The sequence below is a fragment of the Aythya fuligula genome, chromosome 12 (genome assembly GCF_009819795.1).
Source record: "Aythya fuligula isolate bAytFul2 chromosome 12, bAytFul2.pri, whole genome shotgun sequence".
NCBI lineage: Eukaryota > Metazoa > Chordata > Aves > Anseriformes > Anatidae > Aythya > Aythya fuligula.
In genome coordinates, this window is record NC_045570.1 from 16,574,858 (window position 1) to 16,589,799 (window position 14,942).

A 14,942-nucleotide genomic window follows, 5' to 3' on the forward strand; every position below is an offset into this window, starting at 1 on the left:
CCCAACCTCCCTACACTGGGGATGAGTTTAAACCTCTCAGCATGAAGGTTTATACTTGCTCCAAATGTTTTGCTAGCATCGCGTAAAACAGCCCAGTAAATTCCTCCCCAATTCGTGACCCCGGCAATACCCAGCGCAGTGTGTTCCGCAGTTTAATAACATGTGTATGGATTGCATAAAACGTAATTTGTTTTTTTATTGGTCCTAATGTGTCGGTTCCAACTGGGAAACTGCAAACAAGATCCGAGTTCTGTGAGTACCTAGGAGATAAAAACTGAGTGTAAGTGATAGGATTTCTCTTGATAGGGCATCCATGTTGCACACAGCATCACCGAGCCGCTAAGCCGTTCAGAAGTCCAGGAAGGGAGTTATTTTTCCCCCCATTTATTTATTTTTGGGGGAATGCCGCTGCTGTGATGCCGGGTTACCGGAGGACAACGCCTGCTACGGACACCGTTGACCCCGGCCCCGCCGGGCTGCCTGAGGGGAGCGGCGCTGCGGGGCTCTGCCGCCCCTTTTCTGAGGTGATCGCCCCGGAGCGAAGCCACCGGACCCCCCCTGAGGTCCACGGCCCCGTCCCTGGGCTGCTGCCAACGCGGGGGCTGCGAGAAAACGGAGTACCGGGAGAGAAAAAAAGAGAGAAAACGCGTTTATTCCCCAACGCGCTCCTCACAGCCCGCGCCGCGCGGGGCTTCCCCTCATGGCGGAGGGCGGGCGGCCGCGGTGAGGCGCGCAGGTGTGTGGCCAGGCACCTCCGCCCTTCCCGGGCGGCTCCTCCCGGCCTCTTCCTCCTCCTTTTCCTCCTCCTCCTCCTCCTCCTCTTCGTCCCTGTCCCCGATCGGGGTCGGCGGCCACGGCGCGGCCCCTCTGAGGCGAAGCAGGGAGGGGCGGGGGCAGCAGCAGCGCGCGCCGCTTCCCGCGCACCTCGCGCGGCCACCGCCGCTTCTGCTCCTGCTGCTGCTGCCGCTGCCCTCGGCGGCTCCGCGGCCATTGACGTCAGCGCGGGCCGCACGTGACCCCCCCGCAGCCAATGGGCTGAGCCCGGAGCCGCTCCGGCGAGCGGGGCGAGCGCTGCCGGCAGCCTCCCGCCGCCTCCTCCTCCTCCTCCTCCCGCGGCGGCGGCGGCGCGCGGGGCCAGCACACACAGACACACACACACCGCACACACACACACACACACACACACATCCACACCCCTCTCTCACACACACACACGCACAGGCAGAGACCTCCCCGCGCGCCCCAGCCCGCCCCGCACCGCCCGGCCACGCGCGGGCACCCACGCACCCACCTACATGCACGCGCGCGCCCGCCCCGGGGGGAAGGAAGGAGCCGCGGCCGGACGCCCCGCAGCCCCCGCCGCCAGCACCGCCACCGCCACCAGCAGCAGCAGCAGCAGCAGCACTACCACCACCACTACCAGCAGCAGCAGCAGCCCCCGCCGGGACCACCGCCGCCCCCGCCCCGCTCTCTCCCGGCCGGCAGCGTGGATGTGGCGCCGTGCGAGCCGCCGGGGGACCCGCCGGGGGGCGGACCGCCGACTCTGAGGCCGGGGCTCGGCCGCTGCCCTTCTCCCTTTAACCCTCCCGGTGTGTGCGGATCCCTTCCCCCACGGCGATTTTTTTTCCTCTTTTTTTTTTTTTCCCCTCTTTTTTTTCCCTCATTTTTCCCCCTTTTCCCTTTTTTTCCCCTCTTTTCCCCATCCTTTTCTCCCCTTTTCCCACACTCCCCCTATTTTCCCCCAATTTTTTTTTTTCAAATTTCCCCTTTTCCTTTTTTCTTTCTTTCATTTTTTCCCCTTTTCTCCCCTCTCCCCCCCAATTTTTCCCTATTTTTTTTCCTTTTTTATTTAATTCCCTGACCTCGCCGCCTCCTCGGATCTCTCTCCTTCTCCCCCCAACCCCCCGCCTCCGCGGGGCCGGGCGCCGCCACCCCGCGCTGCCCATGGATCGCAGCGGCGGCCCCGGCGGGGGCAGCGGCGACCGCGGGCAGCAGCAGCAGCAGCAGCAGCAAGAGGAGGGCAAGGGGCCGCCTCCCCCCGACGTACCCGGGCCCGAGGGGGGCCCCAAAATGGGCGCCGCTCCCTGCCGCCGGCCCCCGCTGCACTGCAACGGCATGAGGTACAAGCTGCTGCAGGAGGGGGACATCCAGGTGTGCGCCATCCGGCACCCCCGGACGTTTCTCAGCAAGATCCTCACCTCCAAGTTCCTGCGCCGCTGGGAGCCGCACCACTTGACCCTGGCGGACACCGGCGTCGCCTCGGCCACGGTGAGTTAGGGAAGGGAATAAGGCTTTGGGGTGAGAACGGGCGGGTTTGGGTCTGGGTTGCGCAGCTGGGACCGGCTGCGCCCAGGCTCTGCGCCCTGGCAGCGCACGGAGCGCGCCGCACGCTGGTTCCTGTAACCGGGCTGCCATCGGCCCTTCGGGGATTTACGGGTAAATGCCTCGGGTTTCTCAATGGTTTCATTCCGGCCTTGCTACGGGACATCGCACGGTTGTGCCTGTACCCTCCTCGTTTAGCTTGTCGTGCAGTGACATGTAGGGCACGCGTGGCACTGGAGCGTGGGTTGGGTTTTGTGGGGTTTCCTGTTAATGGGGTGGCTGAATGGGTCTCGGCCAGCACGCAGAGCTGGGTTTCATCATGACCAGTGGCTGTGTCCCCCGGCATCGTGTCATGGGGTGCTATGGCAGTGTCCCCTGACCCCACACCATGCCATGTCCATGTCCCCCGACACCACGCAGTGCCATGGGGTGCCCATGCAGGCCATCAGCAGCAGCCCCTTCATCCTGCAGGTAGGCCAGCTGCCCATCCTCACGCAGCTCCTTCAGTGCCACAATGACATCCCCACGTCCCGCTTCCCCCCGGGCTGCCGAGGGTGTTTCCGAGGGAATATTTTCCCTTCCCTGCTGGAGCTGCTGTGCGAAGGCAGGAGGGAGCCCTGCAAAGGCACGAGCGCTGGTCGTTCTCGCAGCGCTTCATTTTATCGAGGTGCCATCGGCGCGGAGGGGAAGTTGAATATTGGTGGGGATGAGGTGTTTTCCCGGCAGTATCCGTGGCTGATGATTTCTGAGCAGAGAAGGATACCGGCAGAGCGAGGCGTGATTGTGCTTCAGACATTAATCTCTGCAGTGTGGCAATACTTAGGCATGAAGTTGTATTCGTGCAGGAGACGCCAAACTCTGCTCTCTGGTGGAGCTGTCACCCGAGAAATCGCCCCTGAAAACATTTCCCAAGTCCCATAGGGTGGTGCTTTTAATTAACGCGATGTCATTCCTAATTATTTTAGGCACATAAGTAGCAAGTAGATACCAAAACACTGTGTGCACCAGTGCAGGCTCCATTTTGTTGAGCAGGGCTCTTCGTGCTTGGTCTTGCGCCTTATCAATTTTTTTTCCAGCGCTAACTCACCACACAGATAGCGTTGTTCACAGAAATACCCGTGCTTTGTTATGCTTTATTATGTGGCACGCAGTCTTTGGTTTCCAGGCAGTAATTAGGGGACAAGGGTACGATCCGTGTTCACTTGTTGCCTGAACGTATGCGCGGGTGTGCGTAGCAGGTATCTCCTGGCTCTGTGATCCCTAGATCTTCTTCTTTTTTCTGGAGGTGAAAAGGTGCGACTTACGCAAAATATGCGGTCCCCCCTAAGGAAGTGGGGGACAGGCAGAATGCCAAAACCTCTCGAAGCCAAAGGCAGGTATTTAAATGTAACTCATTTGGTTTTCAAGGGCTGTAGGAAAATATCCCTACCTTCCATTGACAGTGAGCACTGGGCGCACTCAGCAACTTTGATAACAAGGTCATTTTTACACGTAGGGCTTTCCACAGTCAGGGTGCTTTATGAGCAGCTGCTAATTAATCTTCACATCATCTCTTCGCAAATCCCCTGGCGTGACGAGTTTTACTGCATTCTATATAACATGAATAAAATTGAACAGGAAAATAACATCACTTTGTTTTGCATTTGAAAGCAAAAGTTGTAATGACAGCTAAATCCAGATCTGGGAAATCATCTCTGTGAGTACAGTGGATAGGTGATTTGGTGATTCTAGGCATTTTCTTTCCTTTTTAACGTCACTTGAAACGTGTCTTTGACATGAAGTCTTCTCCATGCAAGCTCCTACATGTCCATGCCTGGGCTGCGAGGTAGGAGCTAGCATTACTTTGTGTATGGATTATTCCTCTGCAGTGTTTTCCACTGGTAGACACGGTATGTGCCCACATAAAAATGTGAATAATGAAACCCTACCTACAGGTTATTTTTGCAAGATGTAACTACTTTCCATGTTCGATTAGGTAGGTACATGTTTTGTACCTGACAAAACAGCTTTCCGTAGAGGAAGCACCACCACGTAAGAACGCAATGGAACAAGTGCTCAGGCCATCATATTTTAGTAAACTTTAGGGAGGAAAAAAATCTTTACAAAATGCTTTTTTTTTCCATGATCACAAGTGACTTTCAATTAAAACAAGCCCAAGCTCATCAAAAAAGAATAGTAACAGTTGTGTTGCAGATTGGTGTATGTGCTGAGCTTACAAATGGGAGCATGTTAACTTGTGGAGTCCCATACTGTAGGTGTTGGGTCTTTATCTCATTTACATGTTGTTTCCATCATTTTCTTCATGTTTCTCATTTCTCAAGGAGCTGGATACTTAAAAATACTACAGTTTCACCACTATAGTTTTACCAGTAGACTCACCCTTAACCAGCACCAAAATAAAAGCCTAGTCAAGATGTATTTTTTAGTGCAAGTAAATACAGATATGTTTTTTTTTTCTTTTTTTTTTTAATTTAAATGCCAAAGTCCCAGTAGGAAATTTTGATACTTACAAACTTTGTTTGCCAGAAAACAGCTTGCTTGGGGATGTATCTGACTTTCTTCCCCATGGGAAGAATAATGTTTATTTTACAAACACTTACCAAACCCAAATGTATTGCCCTTGCTATTTTTTTTTTTTTTTACTAAGATCTGTCCTTGCACAGCTTGAAGGGCAGTGATAATAAAAACAAAGTAATAAAATCCAATTTCATATTTCTTTTATGATTTTTTTCCCTTTTTCTTTTGTTGTTGTTGTTGTGAAGAATAAGGTATGGCTATCTTCAGAAATTTTCAGTAGTTTAAAGCTGGCAGGCGAAACTGAACCGATATCTTCCTCTCTTGTCCATTTCATGTCTCTGCACTGCTTTTCTCTTCCATTCTTTCTCTTGCCCCAGCTGGGAGCTGATGTTTAGGATAAGGGGTTTTAAAGTACTGGCTTACTAGAAAGACTTATGATACGTACGTATCAGCAGCGGACAAGGAAGGAAAAAATAAGCGATTCATTTTTGCTGGCTAGGGATGACCTCTCTAATTCCCGTCCGGGAAGATAAGACGTAATTGAAACCATGAAGTTACTCATTAATATCCCTCAAGGAGGTGTAACTTTGACTTTTCAGGCCCATTCCACGTTTCTTGGTTTCCCCTTGACAGGTACGTTGAATGTAATGTGGCGTTGTGTTCACGCTAGTGACAATCCTGAAAAGATTTGAGTGCCTTTATACTTTTCTGCTGTGCAAAGATGATGCATGAGGACAGCAGCGTATTGACAAGGTAGCTAATGAGAAACGTACTTGACACAAGAACATAAGTGGGTTAGGGGACTGCAGTTATGTTTTCTTCTAGAGACACAATCAATATTAAATGAGGCAGGGCAGGCTGATGTGTTTCAAATAGGAGAAGTGGAGTAGAAAATTGTCTTCTAATTGTTTTTTAAAATTCAACAATTTTGCTACTTGCATGTGTTTCAGCATGCTATTACATGTCTTTCCTTCCTTCTTGTTGTAAAGATAGAGCAAAAATTCCTATCAAGCCAGACTCATTGTTTACTTTAGCGCAGGTTCCCATTAGTTGGAAAAACACACTTTTAAAAATTAAATTTCCCTTGAAAAACAATTAGCTCAAGTGGGAAGTATTATGCAGAACTCTGAAGTTTCAAAACAATCTTATAAGGAGATTTTTTTTTTTAAAGCTTTCCTGGAAAAGGAATATTGTTGTGTTATCCAGATTCAAAATAGAATTATAATGAATTAGCTAGAATAGTAACAAAAAAAGAGTAAACAGCCTGTTCAGTCAGTCAACCAAGTGCTGACTTCAAGCCTTGTGCTATTGATGGGACTTCAGGAATGTGAGTTGAAACTAGCTTGATGGGCCTACCATCATTATCCATGTAAATAAATGTGAATGCATAAAAAACAAAGCAATTTAAGATATTTTTTTTCAATCCATTGTAACAGCAGAATGCTAACGTACTGTTTTAAGATAATATTTCTCCTTGTTTTGTACTACACATGGTTGTTTTCATTTGACAGGAAGTGTTACAGGTTTGGGTGTACGTGCTTTTCCCTGTTCAGGTTTACCTTGTTGCTATCCATCAGGTATTTTCTTCAGGCATACCAGAAAAGGCATCAAATCCTGCCGTTTGCATACAACCCATGGTAATTTAAAATTTGCTGCAAATTGCTGCATGTTATCTGTGCTGCTGAAGTTGAGAACCTGTTTCCGTGGTAAAGCCAGGCATGTGTCTGCACTACCAAAACCCAGATTTTTCTGAGGACTTGGTGATTTAATGGAATAATACTCCACTGTAAGAAACTTGCTTTATTGCTGTCTTAGACTGTAGCTAGGCATAAGAAAACCTAAAATGGTATTTCTTTGAAGTTGTTTAATGCCTATCAAATATACTTTTGAGTATATAGTTCCTACAGTGGTTAAAAAGCATATTTCTAAGTCAGTAGTGTTAAGGTACGTGTTTATATGTCACGGAGCTTACATAAAATATGAAAACAGAAGCTATATTCATTGATAGAGCAAGAGCTCTTAAGGCTATTAGTGTTAACACCCAGCCAGTAAATTTTACATGTTTAGGAGCATAAACAAAGAGGACACTCAGAAATACTTCTGCCACACTTTTCTTTTTGGCTGGGGACTAACGATGTGGTGCTCGCCACTACACGGTGGTAATAGTGCCCTGGGGGAATCGCCTCTGGTACCCGATGGGGACCTCATCCCGCATCAGCAGGGACCGGAGGAGCTCAGCATCCCTCGCAGGGCTGGGTCTTGGTGGAGCTGTGAGATCATCTTTGTTTGTTTTGTAGTGGAGCATCATAGCTAGAGACAGAGAGAGTCTGCTGGGTCGTCGAAGCCCAGGGATTCTTCTAGGAAAGGATGTGTGGACCATGCTAAGGATGTGTAGCTTGCCAGAGGAGACTCCGATCCACATTGACGTTCCAGTTTGCAGGCTCAGGTTTGCATTGTTACCAGTTGGAAAACAGAGGCTGAAGCCTTGGTCCCACCCAGATCATTGGTAGAATTGTGTATGTCGAAGAACATTTTTGGAGGGGAAAAAAAAAAAACAACTGGGAGGCTTATCAGGGAGCTTATAGGGAGGAGTGATTTTTGGAGCTGTTTAATTTATTGCGGGTAATTTGTTTATACATGTGAAGTTCCTAAATAACAGGCGAGTTTTAACATGATACAGTAAAATGGCTTCTCTCATTTCCTTGTGTCTTCTGCATTAGTAAGCACAACTGGATTAATAGGGTTTGTTCCACTCCCCACATAGGATTTATGAAAGAAGAGATCTACCTCAAGTAGTTCAAGCATTTTGGAGTCTTTAGAAGTAATCAGATTGTGGGTTGCATGGGTAGATTGTGGCTTGTTTATTAGTGTTTTGAGCACAGCTAGTTGATTCAGTTTTGTTCTGTGTCTGCAAGTGTTTGCAGATATGTAGTGCTTAACTCTGTAAACAATTGCATGGCAGAAGATGATCGATACCTTAGCATGTATAATCCCCACAGAGCATCGTGCACGGATCACGGATGTGCCCTCAGTAACATAACCTTTCCTCAGGATCACATTGAGAAACACTGTGTCAACTGGATGGGGGAGCACTTGAATTTTTTGCAGATTTGAGTTTTTTGCAGATTTGTTGTCTTCCTTATACAGGGTTGGAGAACTGATCTGTTTCAGTGCATAGTTCCACCAAACCGTTGAGGAAGAAGAGAGAGGGAAACATGGTAGGCTGGAATTGCTGCCAAAAACAATGTATTATTAAATCATTGCGTAAAATTTTCCTGTTTTGCACAATATTTAAGAATGCAGGGGCAATACCAGGAAAGGGAAAAGACAATTGAAAAGCATACATTATAACCGAGCACGTCAGTGGTGAGTGAAGTTTAGCTCTTGTGGTTGCAGAGAAAAACATGAAGTCAGAACCAGATGCTGAACTAAAGGGCCTTCACTTCCCAGGCTTGAAAATGAGGAGAATTTAAAAATACTCTCCAGGTTTGGGAGGAGGGGGTCCTGTGTCAGGGTCTATGGACTCTCAAAGTTACCAGTACTGGTGTTTCAGTGCTTGCAGTCATTTCTTGACTTCCCCTCTTGGGCTGTCCCATGACTGATGGGACAGGGCCAGCGGAGTGGGGAAAGCAGGAGCAGGTGAGGTGCCAGGTGGCAGGGTCTAGGGCATGAGCTCATGGCAAACACCATTTCCTTCCAATTCAATGTGAGATTTCAGTGTATTTGTACATAATTTTCAGTCTTTTTCCCTTTTTTGGAGTAACTTGGGGAAAAAAAGGCATCTGTTTTTCTGGATTTAAGCGTGCCTGTTACTAATTGAGCCTAAGAAGCCCGTCAAATCGCAGTGACTAAAACACGAACTGGAAGTACGCTCGGTCACGTCCATTCTTGGTCTCGCTCTGTTGACTTCAGCGGGGTAATCTGAGGAGGGGGATTACCACTCCTTGCTGGTACGGGATGTCACGCTTGGGGAGCTGGGGGCTCGCTGCAGCTCCCCGGGTGGCTCAGGCAGGGGGCCGCGGACTACTCAACCCCAGGCTCGCACAGCTCGCTGCAAAATGAGGCCCGGGTTTTTTTTCCTTGGCCGAAGGATCCCTGGATGTCAAGCAGCCTGCATTTGGGTGATTGGTGCTTTTACAGGACAGCCTTGCTGGAAATCCCCCCGTGAGACAGGGCTGCGGTTGTATTTCACCCGTTCGATGCCAACGTGCGGACAGTGGCGTCCTGGTGGGAAGTTATTCTGCCACGACTCTCTTCTACCGTGAAAACTGTGTCTGAGGACAAAGAAATTGCAGCTGAGGGCTGCTCTGCATAGTCTGATAGCCCTGGAGGACAGCAGCGTTTTAGGCTGGGATGGACCACCTGCTGCTTCTGGACCTTCGTGTCCTCCAGAGCTGGGGACAAGCACGCACTTTGCTGCAGCGGGTTAACATTTAATTAGCCAGCAGGGTCATGATGGATCAGCAGATGTAATTACTGGCAGAGTCAGGTTTGTTTCACCATTTAAGCAGCAGGCCCCCAGACAGAAAGTCCATCTCAGTTCCCTTCTTAGGCAGCGGTGGTGCCTGGTCCTGGCTCAAGCTTGCATGTGGGTGACTGCCCGGCTCCTTGCAGGCCTAGGAGGATGCTGCTGGCTTGATGCTCACTTCTCTGGACATTTTCACTTCGGAGGCAACACAAAGTGGGGATGTCAGTTGGATAAGCCTTGTATGGGCCCTTGAAGTGTGTTTTTTTTTTTTTCCTCTTCTGTTGCCTGCTCGGAGTTATTGCTTAGTTCTGCGGAAAGGGCTTTTGCACTTCTCAGCATATGCTGCAGTGTCCCTCAAGTTCTTGTTCCTGTAACAGAGAGATTGCGTGGCTTTCTCATTGCATGAAAAATTTAACAGGGAAGAATTGCTTTCACTCTCATTGACGAGAAAAGTAATAACCAGGGCTTAAAAAGGACAAATAAAAAATGTATCCAATGCTTCTCATATGCCTGACTGCTGAGCTAGTTGCACGGTACTAGGAATGGGGATGTTGGATGCTTGAAGCTATCACTAACGGGCTTCTGCTTCTTGGATTTCCAGTGCTTAAGGAAGTGCTGAATAAAACAAAATCTTTTTCTCCTTTTGAAAAATTCTAAACTCAGGTTTTAAATCACACAGGAATGGCTTTAGGTTTTGAAAGATTTTGTTTACAAGTGTATCACATGTGGCGCAGTAAGCCTTGCCTGAAGAAAGCTGAGGTGAAGCAGAATTTGAGATTAATTTTTTTTAGAATACATGGTTGTATGTATTTTTCTTGGGCCTGAAGAGAAACTGTGTCTGCAATGGATAATAAGAAATATTTTTTTCTCTTATAAATCAGTTTTACTTATTTTTGAAGAATGCATGTCTACAAACATGTATGCATATTTTCTGGATCAGATTTCTGGTGATATCAACCCAAATATAAGGCAAGTATTCCTGTAAACAAAAAAGTAATCATATTCCTTATTTGTTTATAGATAATTAACATCTAAATGAGCATGTAAATTAGGGAAATGCATATGCAGGTAGACATTTTTGATGATTTTTAAAATAAAACTCTTTCTAAATTTCTCGAAGATGCCCATGGTGTGTTCCTAACAGTACACTTCAAATGACACAGGGTGGAATTTTCTCAGCCCTGAAGTTGTGATGCTGTTCTTTTAGATGGCAGTGCTCCTTTCCTCCTAATCTGTGTCTGTTTTGGCTTTTCGAATATTACTTTGGAGATTGGCAGGTGTCTCTTACCAGCCTGGTTCCTGTTGCAATGGGGTTCTCTTGTACCATGGAGATTTTATCTGCAATTGTAATACAGTTAGTGAGTATTGTCAGCAGGCTGTGTTTTTGCTTTACCCATGCAAGCAGCTAAAATAAAACTGGAATGACTTCGCTATCCATTTTCAGGCGTGGACATTATTAATAGTAAAGTAGAAACTGCTTTGAAAAAAACCCAACACAACAAACCCCAAAACACTTCTGGAACTTGCCCAGTGGAATCTAAATTTTTAATGAAAATACTAAGGGTGTATATGTTTCCTTCCAAAAATATGAATGTCTGTTTGACCTTCTGTGAACAACAGCAACAAAAAAAAAAAAAAAAAGGAAGGATTATTTTTGGCCTTTAAGACAATCAGAAAATACGATTTGGGGATGTGGTGTAATTGTTTCATTCTGTGAGTCTTTGGATTTTGCCTTAGCTGTGGTTCAGCCGTCTCAGAGGGCTTTCTGGTCCAGGTCTTCATGCGTGGGGAAAGCAGAGACAGAGGAGCACGGATTGCACTGTCCGACATGCCTGCCCTCGAGGTTCACGCTCAACCTGCAGCTCCTCAACCTGCAGCTCCTCGCGAGGAGCGTGCCCGTGGTTCCCCGGGGTGTCTCCAGTCGGACAGCAGGCATTGGGCGCATCTCCTGGTTGTGTTGACTCAAGCACCTTGCTGTAGTGCTCATAAATTGGGCAGGGCTGGAGCTGAGTGACGTGTCTCTGGCCACCAGGACACACTGTCTCCTCTGACGTTGATAGCTGCTCATTTGCTTAATGGTTGTAAATGCCATTAAAAACCAGGGGAGGTGTGGGAGAGTGACAGCAGGATGTGGCCCGGTGTCTCTCCCCGTGCTACCTTGCAGCCTTCCTGCAAAGTGAGTGTCTGCTGGGAGCCCATCACAGCCGGTTCAGGTCTCCTTTCTGCTGTCTGCATGTTTGTGTGTTCTCCCAGTGGTCCCTGCTGGCAGTTCCAGTTTTGCTCTTGCTTTAGGGGCAATTAAGGTTGATTGCAGAAGTAAAGAGTAAGTCTGGAAACGTTGACTGAACTGAAGCTTTCAGTACGAGAATGGTCTTGTGAAGTTAACTGTAGAATCACGGTGATGTGATCTGTTTTGGAAAAAAGATCTGCAGTTCTCCCTCCCTTCCACGCCGTGCATTTGGTAGTCAAACGTTCTGAGGTTGAGCACTTAGATTTGGGAGCCACTGGAGAAGAACGTGATTGCAGGGGCATCACAAAACATCATGTTTCTCTCTGCTACAATGTAAACCATAAGAAGGTAGGAAACTGAAAGTAGAAAGTTACAGGGGCACTTACACAATGCACCAGGCCCCAATGGCATACACTGGTGCAGCGCTGCAGGTTTTTCTGCTGTAGCTATGGGGTTATTCTGGTTGGGGATCTGAGTGTAGTGTTGTTGCTGGCGGCTTGAAGAGACAGCTGGATGAGGAGAGGTTCCTCTGTGCTGCTTCTTCTGATGCTGGACTGGGCAGTACTGGAGAGCTGAGCACAAAGCTCTGGCGCCAGGGTGCCCGGCTGTGGTTACGGGTCTGTCACCTGCACAGCTCCTTCCTGCCTTGGTCAGAGAGGTGGGGGCACTCCAGCTGCGTAAGGCCCGGTGTTGCTTTCAGGAGCAGCAGCATTTCCTTCTGCAGCGTAGGAGGTTTCCATCTGCTCTGACGGACTTTACTGGGCGAGGTCCACCCATGTCCTTGCCCTGCTGCTCGGTAGCCAAGTGGCCACAGCTGGGACACGGGCTGCCTGGGGCTTCCGTGTGGAAGATGCATCAAGCTCAGTGAAACAATTGTGTGCCTTATCTGAGAGTAACACAGAACAGGGAGGGTCGTTTGTACATCTGGGGAGAGAGAAAAAAGCCATCGTGTTACAGACATCATTCTGTCATTGTTTAAACCAGGGGAAAAAGCATGGAACTGGTGTAAACTGCTACCTGTAGTAAGGAGGTTGTGGTGGCATGATTACAGGGTTGGAAAGGGAGCTCCAGCTTACTCCTTCAGTGCAGGAGGATTGATGTTTCTTCACATATCTCTTCCAGAAGAAATAGCAACTCCAGCTGTGTAGTAAGGGCTCAAAGTAGTGTTCCCAGCCCGGTCTGTTTCGAAACACGGTTTTCTTTCCTGGTGTATGGAATTGAGGAGCATTGGTGAAAGATGTTCCAGAAGCGCCAATTATTAGTCATTACTTTGTTTAGTTTTTCTTTCAACTCTCTGCGGTTCTTTTAGATCCATCATTTTTTAGTCATTGCTATTACAATTGCTTTTGAGGAAAATTTTCAAATCCGTAACTAAAGAGTAGCCTGACATCCAGGGGTGCAGAAGAGGCTCTTTCTGCTCTCCTCAGGAGCAAGTGGCTCGAATGGAGTCCTGGCACCGAAAATCACATCTACTTTGTAACCAAGTAATGTGGATATTGAAGAAAACATAAAAGTTCTTCTGGCACAGAACTTTGTTACCGAAGGTGAAAGTACGGACACAGTCAGCATGTCTCGTCTGCCTGAAAACACATTTTCTAAGGTTAGATAATTCATCTTTTGTGATTGCTGTGAATGAATCAGGAAACAAAGCTGGAAAAGCTTGAAATGAAATGAAGTGAACAGGACCAGACATGCACTTTGGTATTAAATATTGACATACCCCTTCTGGGCAACCGCTCTGCCTTTGGATCCCGGTGTATGCGTGAAGACTGCAGTGCCTCCATGCTCACTGGCATTGAGAAATATTCCTCATGGCTTCTCTTCTAACTCTAGCTCCATGCTTCTTGCAGTGCTACGTCACTGCCTCCCTTGAAATTAATCTTGTCTGATTTATTGCAAGTTATTTCAAATGTCCCCAGTGACTCGGATTGACTAATGTACTTTAAATCTGGTGAAATCAAATCTGCCGTGGGAGTTGACCGTGTATGAAGCTGCTCCCTTGTGGAGATGGAAGACATGGGAAAGTACCGAGCCCTGCCTGGTGCTCGCTCGAGTCCAGGACACATCCTCTGTTGATCTGAACCCAAGGTGTTTCTTTTGGGTTTGTTAAACCTGGGGCAGGACTTACAGCCCTTACACATCACCCATATGTTGTGCAGGCTGTGTGCATTTACCGGTGCTACTGAGTGGCTTGAAAGGAGCAGGGGAAGCAAGGCTGGGTCACTGCAGGACGTTCGTTCATTGGAGCAGCTTCAGGTGGGGATGGGCTCTGTGCCCTGCAGCTGCAGGGGGAAGTCACCGTGTTGGTGCCGGCTGCCACTGGACCTTGTTGACTCATGGTGCCGGGGTGAAGTCCATGGTGTAGCTGCTTCCTACGCTGCAGGGATGGCCTCCCAGGGCAGGCAAGGCCCCTGCCACCCGTCTTCCTTTTTCAGTGCAGTTCAGAAAATAATGGGAGCATTTAAGTGTGGTGGAGCGCGCGTTTCCTAGTGCCTGCTCACTTATCACACCCGCTCGAGCCGAGATAAAGATGCAATGTTGTGTTACATTATCTAGCTTTAACGTCAAGCGTTTGGGAGGTTGTGTCTCTCTACTTGTCAGACTTTCTTAGCAGAAATGGGAAAAATAAAGTACCCTGTGCATCTCCCTGCCTGTACAGTCTGTACCTGTAGATCTTCTGAGAGCTGCTGTCTTGAGACCCTTGCGTCTGATCTGAGGCTCTTGCTGTGCTCAGATTGCACGTTACCAGATTTTTATTTTTATTTTTTGCATTTGTAAGAAAGCCTGTACAAACAGTGTTCTGCTGTTTCCAAACACTGCAAAGTTTTCCCCTTTGCTTCCTGTTTTTGTAGCACGCTTGTGAAAAGACCTTGTCTTCCTCGCGCCGGAGTTAGCCTTAATGTAAATGCATTCAGCATTAGCTCCTGTGTGTTCCAGCACGTAGGGGCCCGAGCTTCTCTTCGGCAAATGTTATTACTCTTTATTTATGGTAAGGCTAGATTCAGAAAGACTTGTGCATGTAAAAGTGAAAGCACGGGCAGCGTTAAATTATGCAGTCATGAGCTTGTTATTTCCCCTCCCCCCGAGCACGCAAGCCAGCTAGTAACCCAGTGATCTATACGTGAGGCCTTAATTGGATATATGCCCAGAGTGCAGATTAATATGGAAAAGCTATAAAGGCCTGGGTTCACAAACTTTATTTGACCACGGGAGGACCGTCTGCGTGATCCCATGAGGGGTTCTCAGAGCAAAGGAGCCTTAGGGCAGGCCTGGGTGCAGGCCATGGGGCGCAGGCTCAGTGTGGAAGCGGGCAGGCCACTGGTCGAGCAGCCCTTTATCAGTGCCCTATTTCTCAGGAACGCTGTCAGTGGGGCAGAGGAGCCCCAGGGCCTCTCTGTCACTTAC

General features: G+C 48.2%; 1 protein-coding gene across 1 annotated transcript in view; it reads left to right on the forward strand.

Annotated features, from left to right (window-relative positions):
- Window positions 1-1,808: 1,808 nt before the first annotated feature.
- Window positions 1,809-14,942, forward strand: part of CMIP (c-Maf inducing protein) — a 126,594-nt gene continuing 113,460 nt past the window's right edge. The window contains exon 1 of the mRNA XM_032195554.1: window positions 1,809-2,268. Within this exon, the coding sequence (XP_032051445.1) occupies window positions 1,945-2,268 (324 nt within the window). The 5' untranslated portion in view covers window positions 1,809-1,944. The remainder of the gene's footprint in view (window positions 2,269-14,942) is intronic.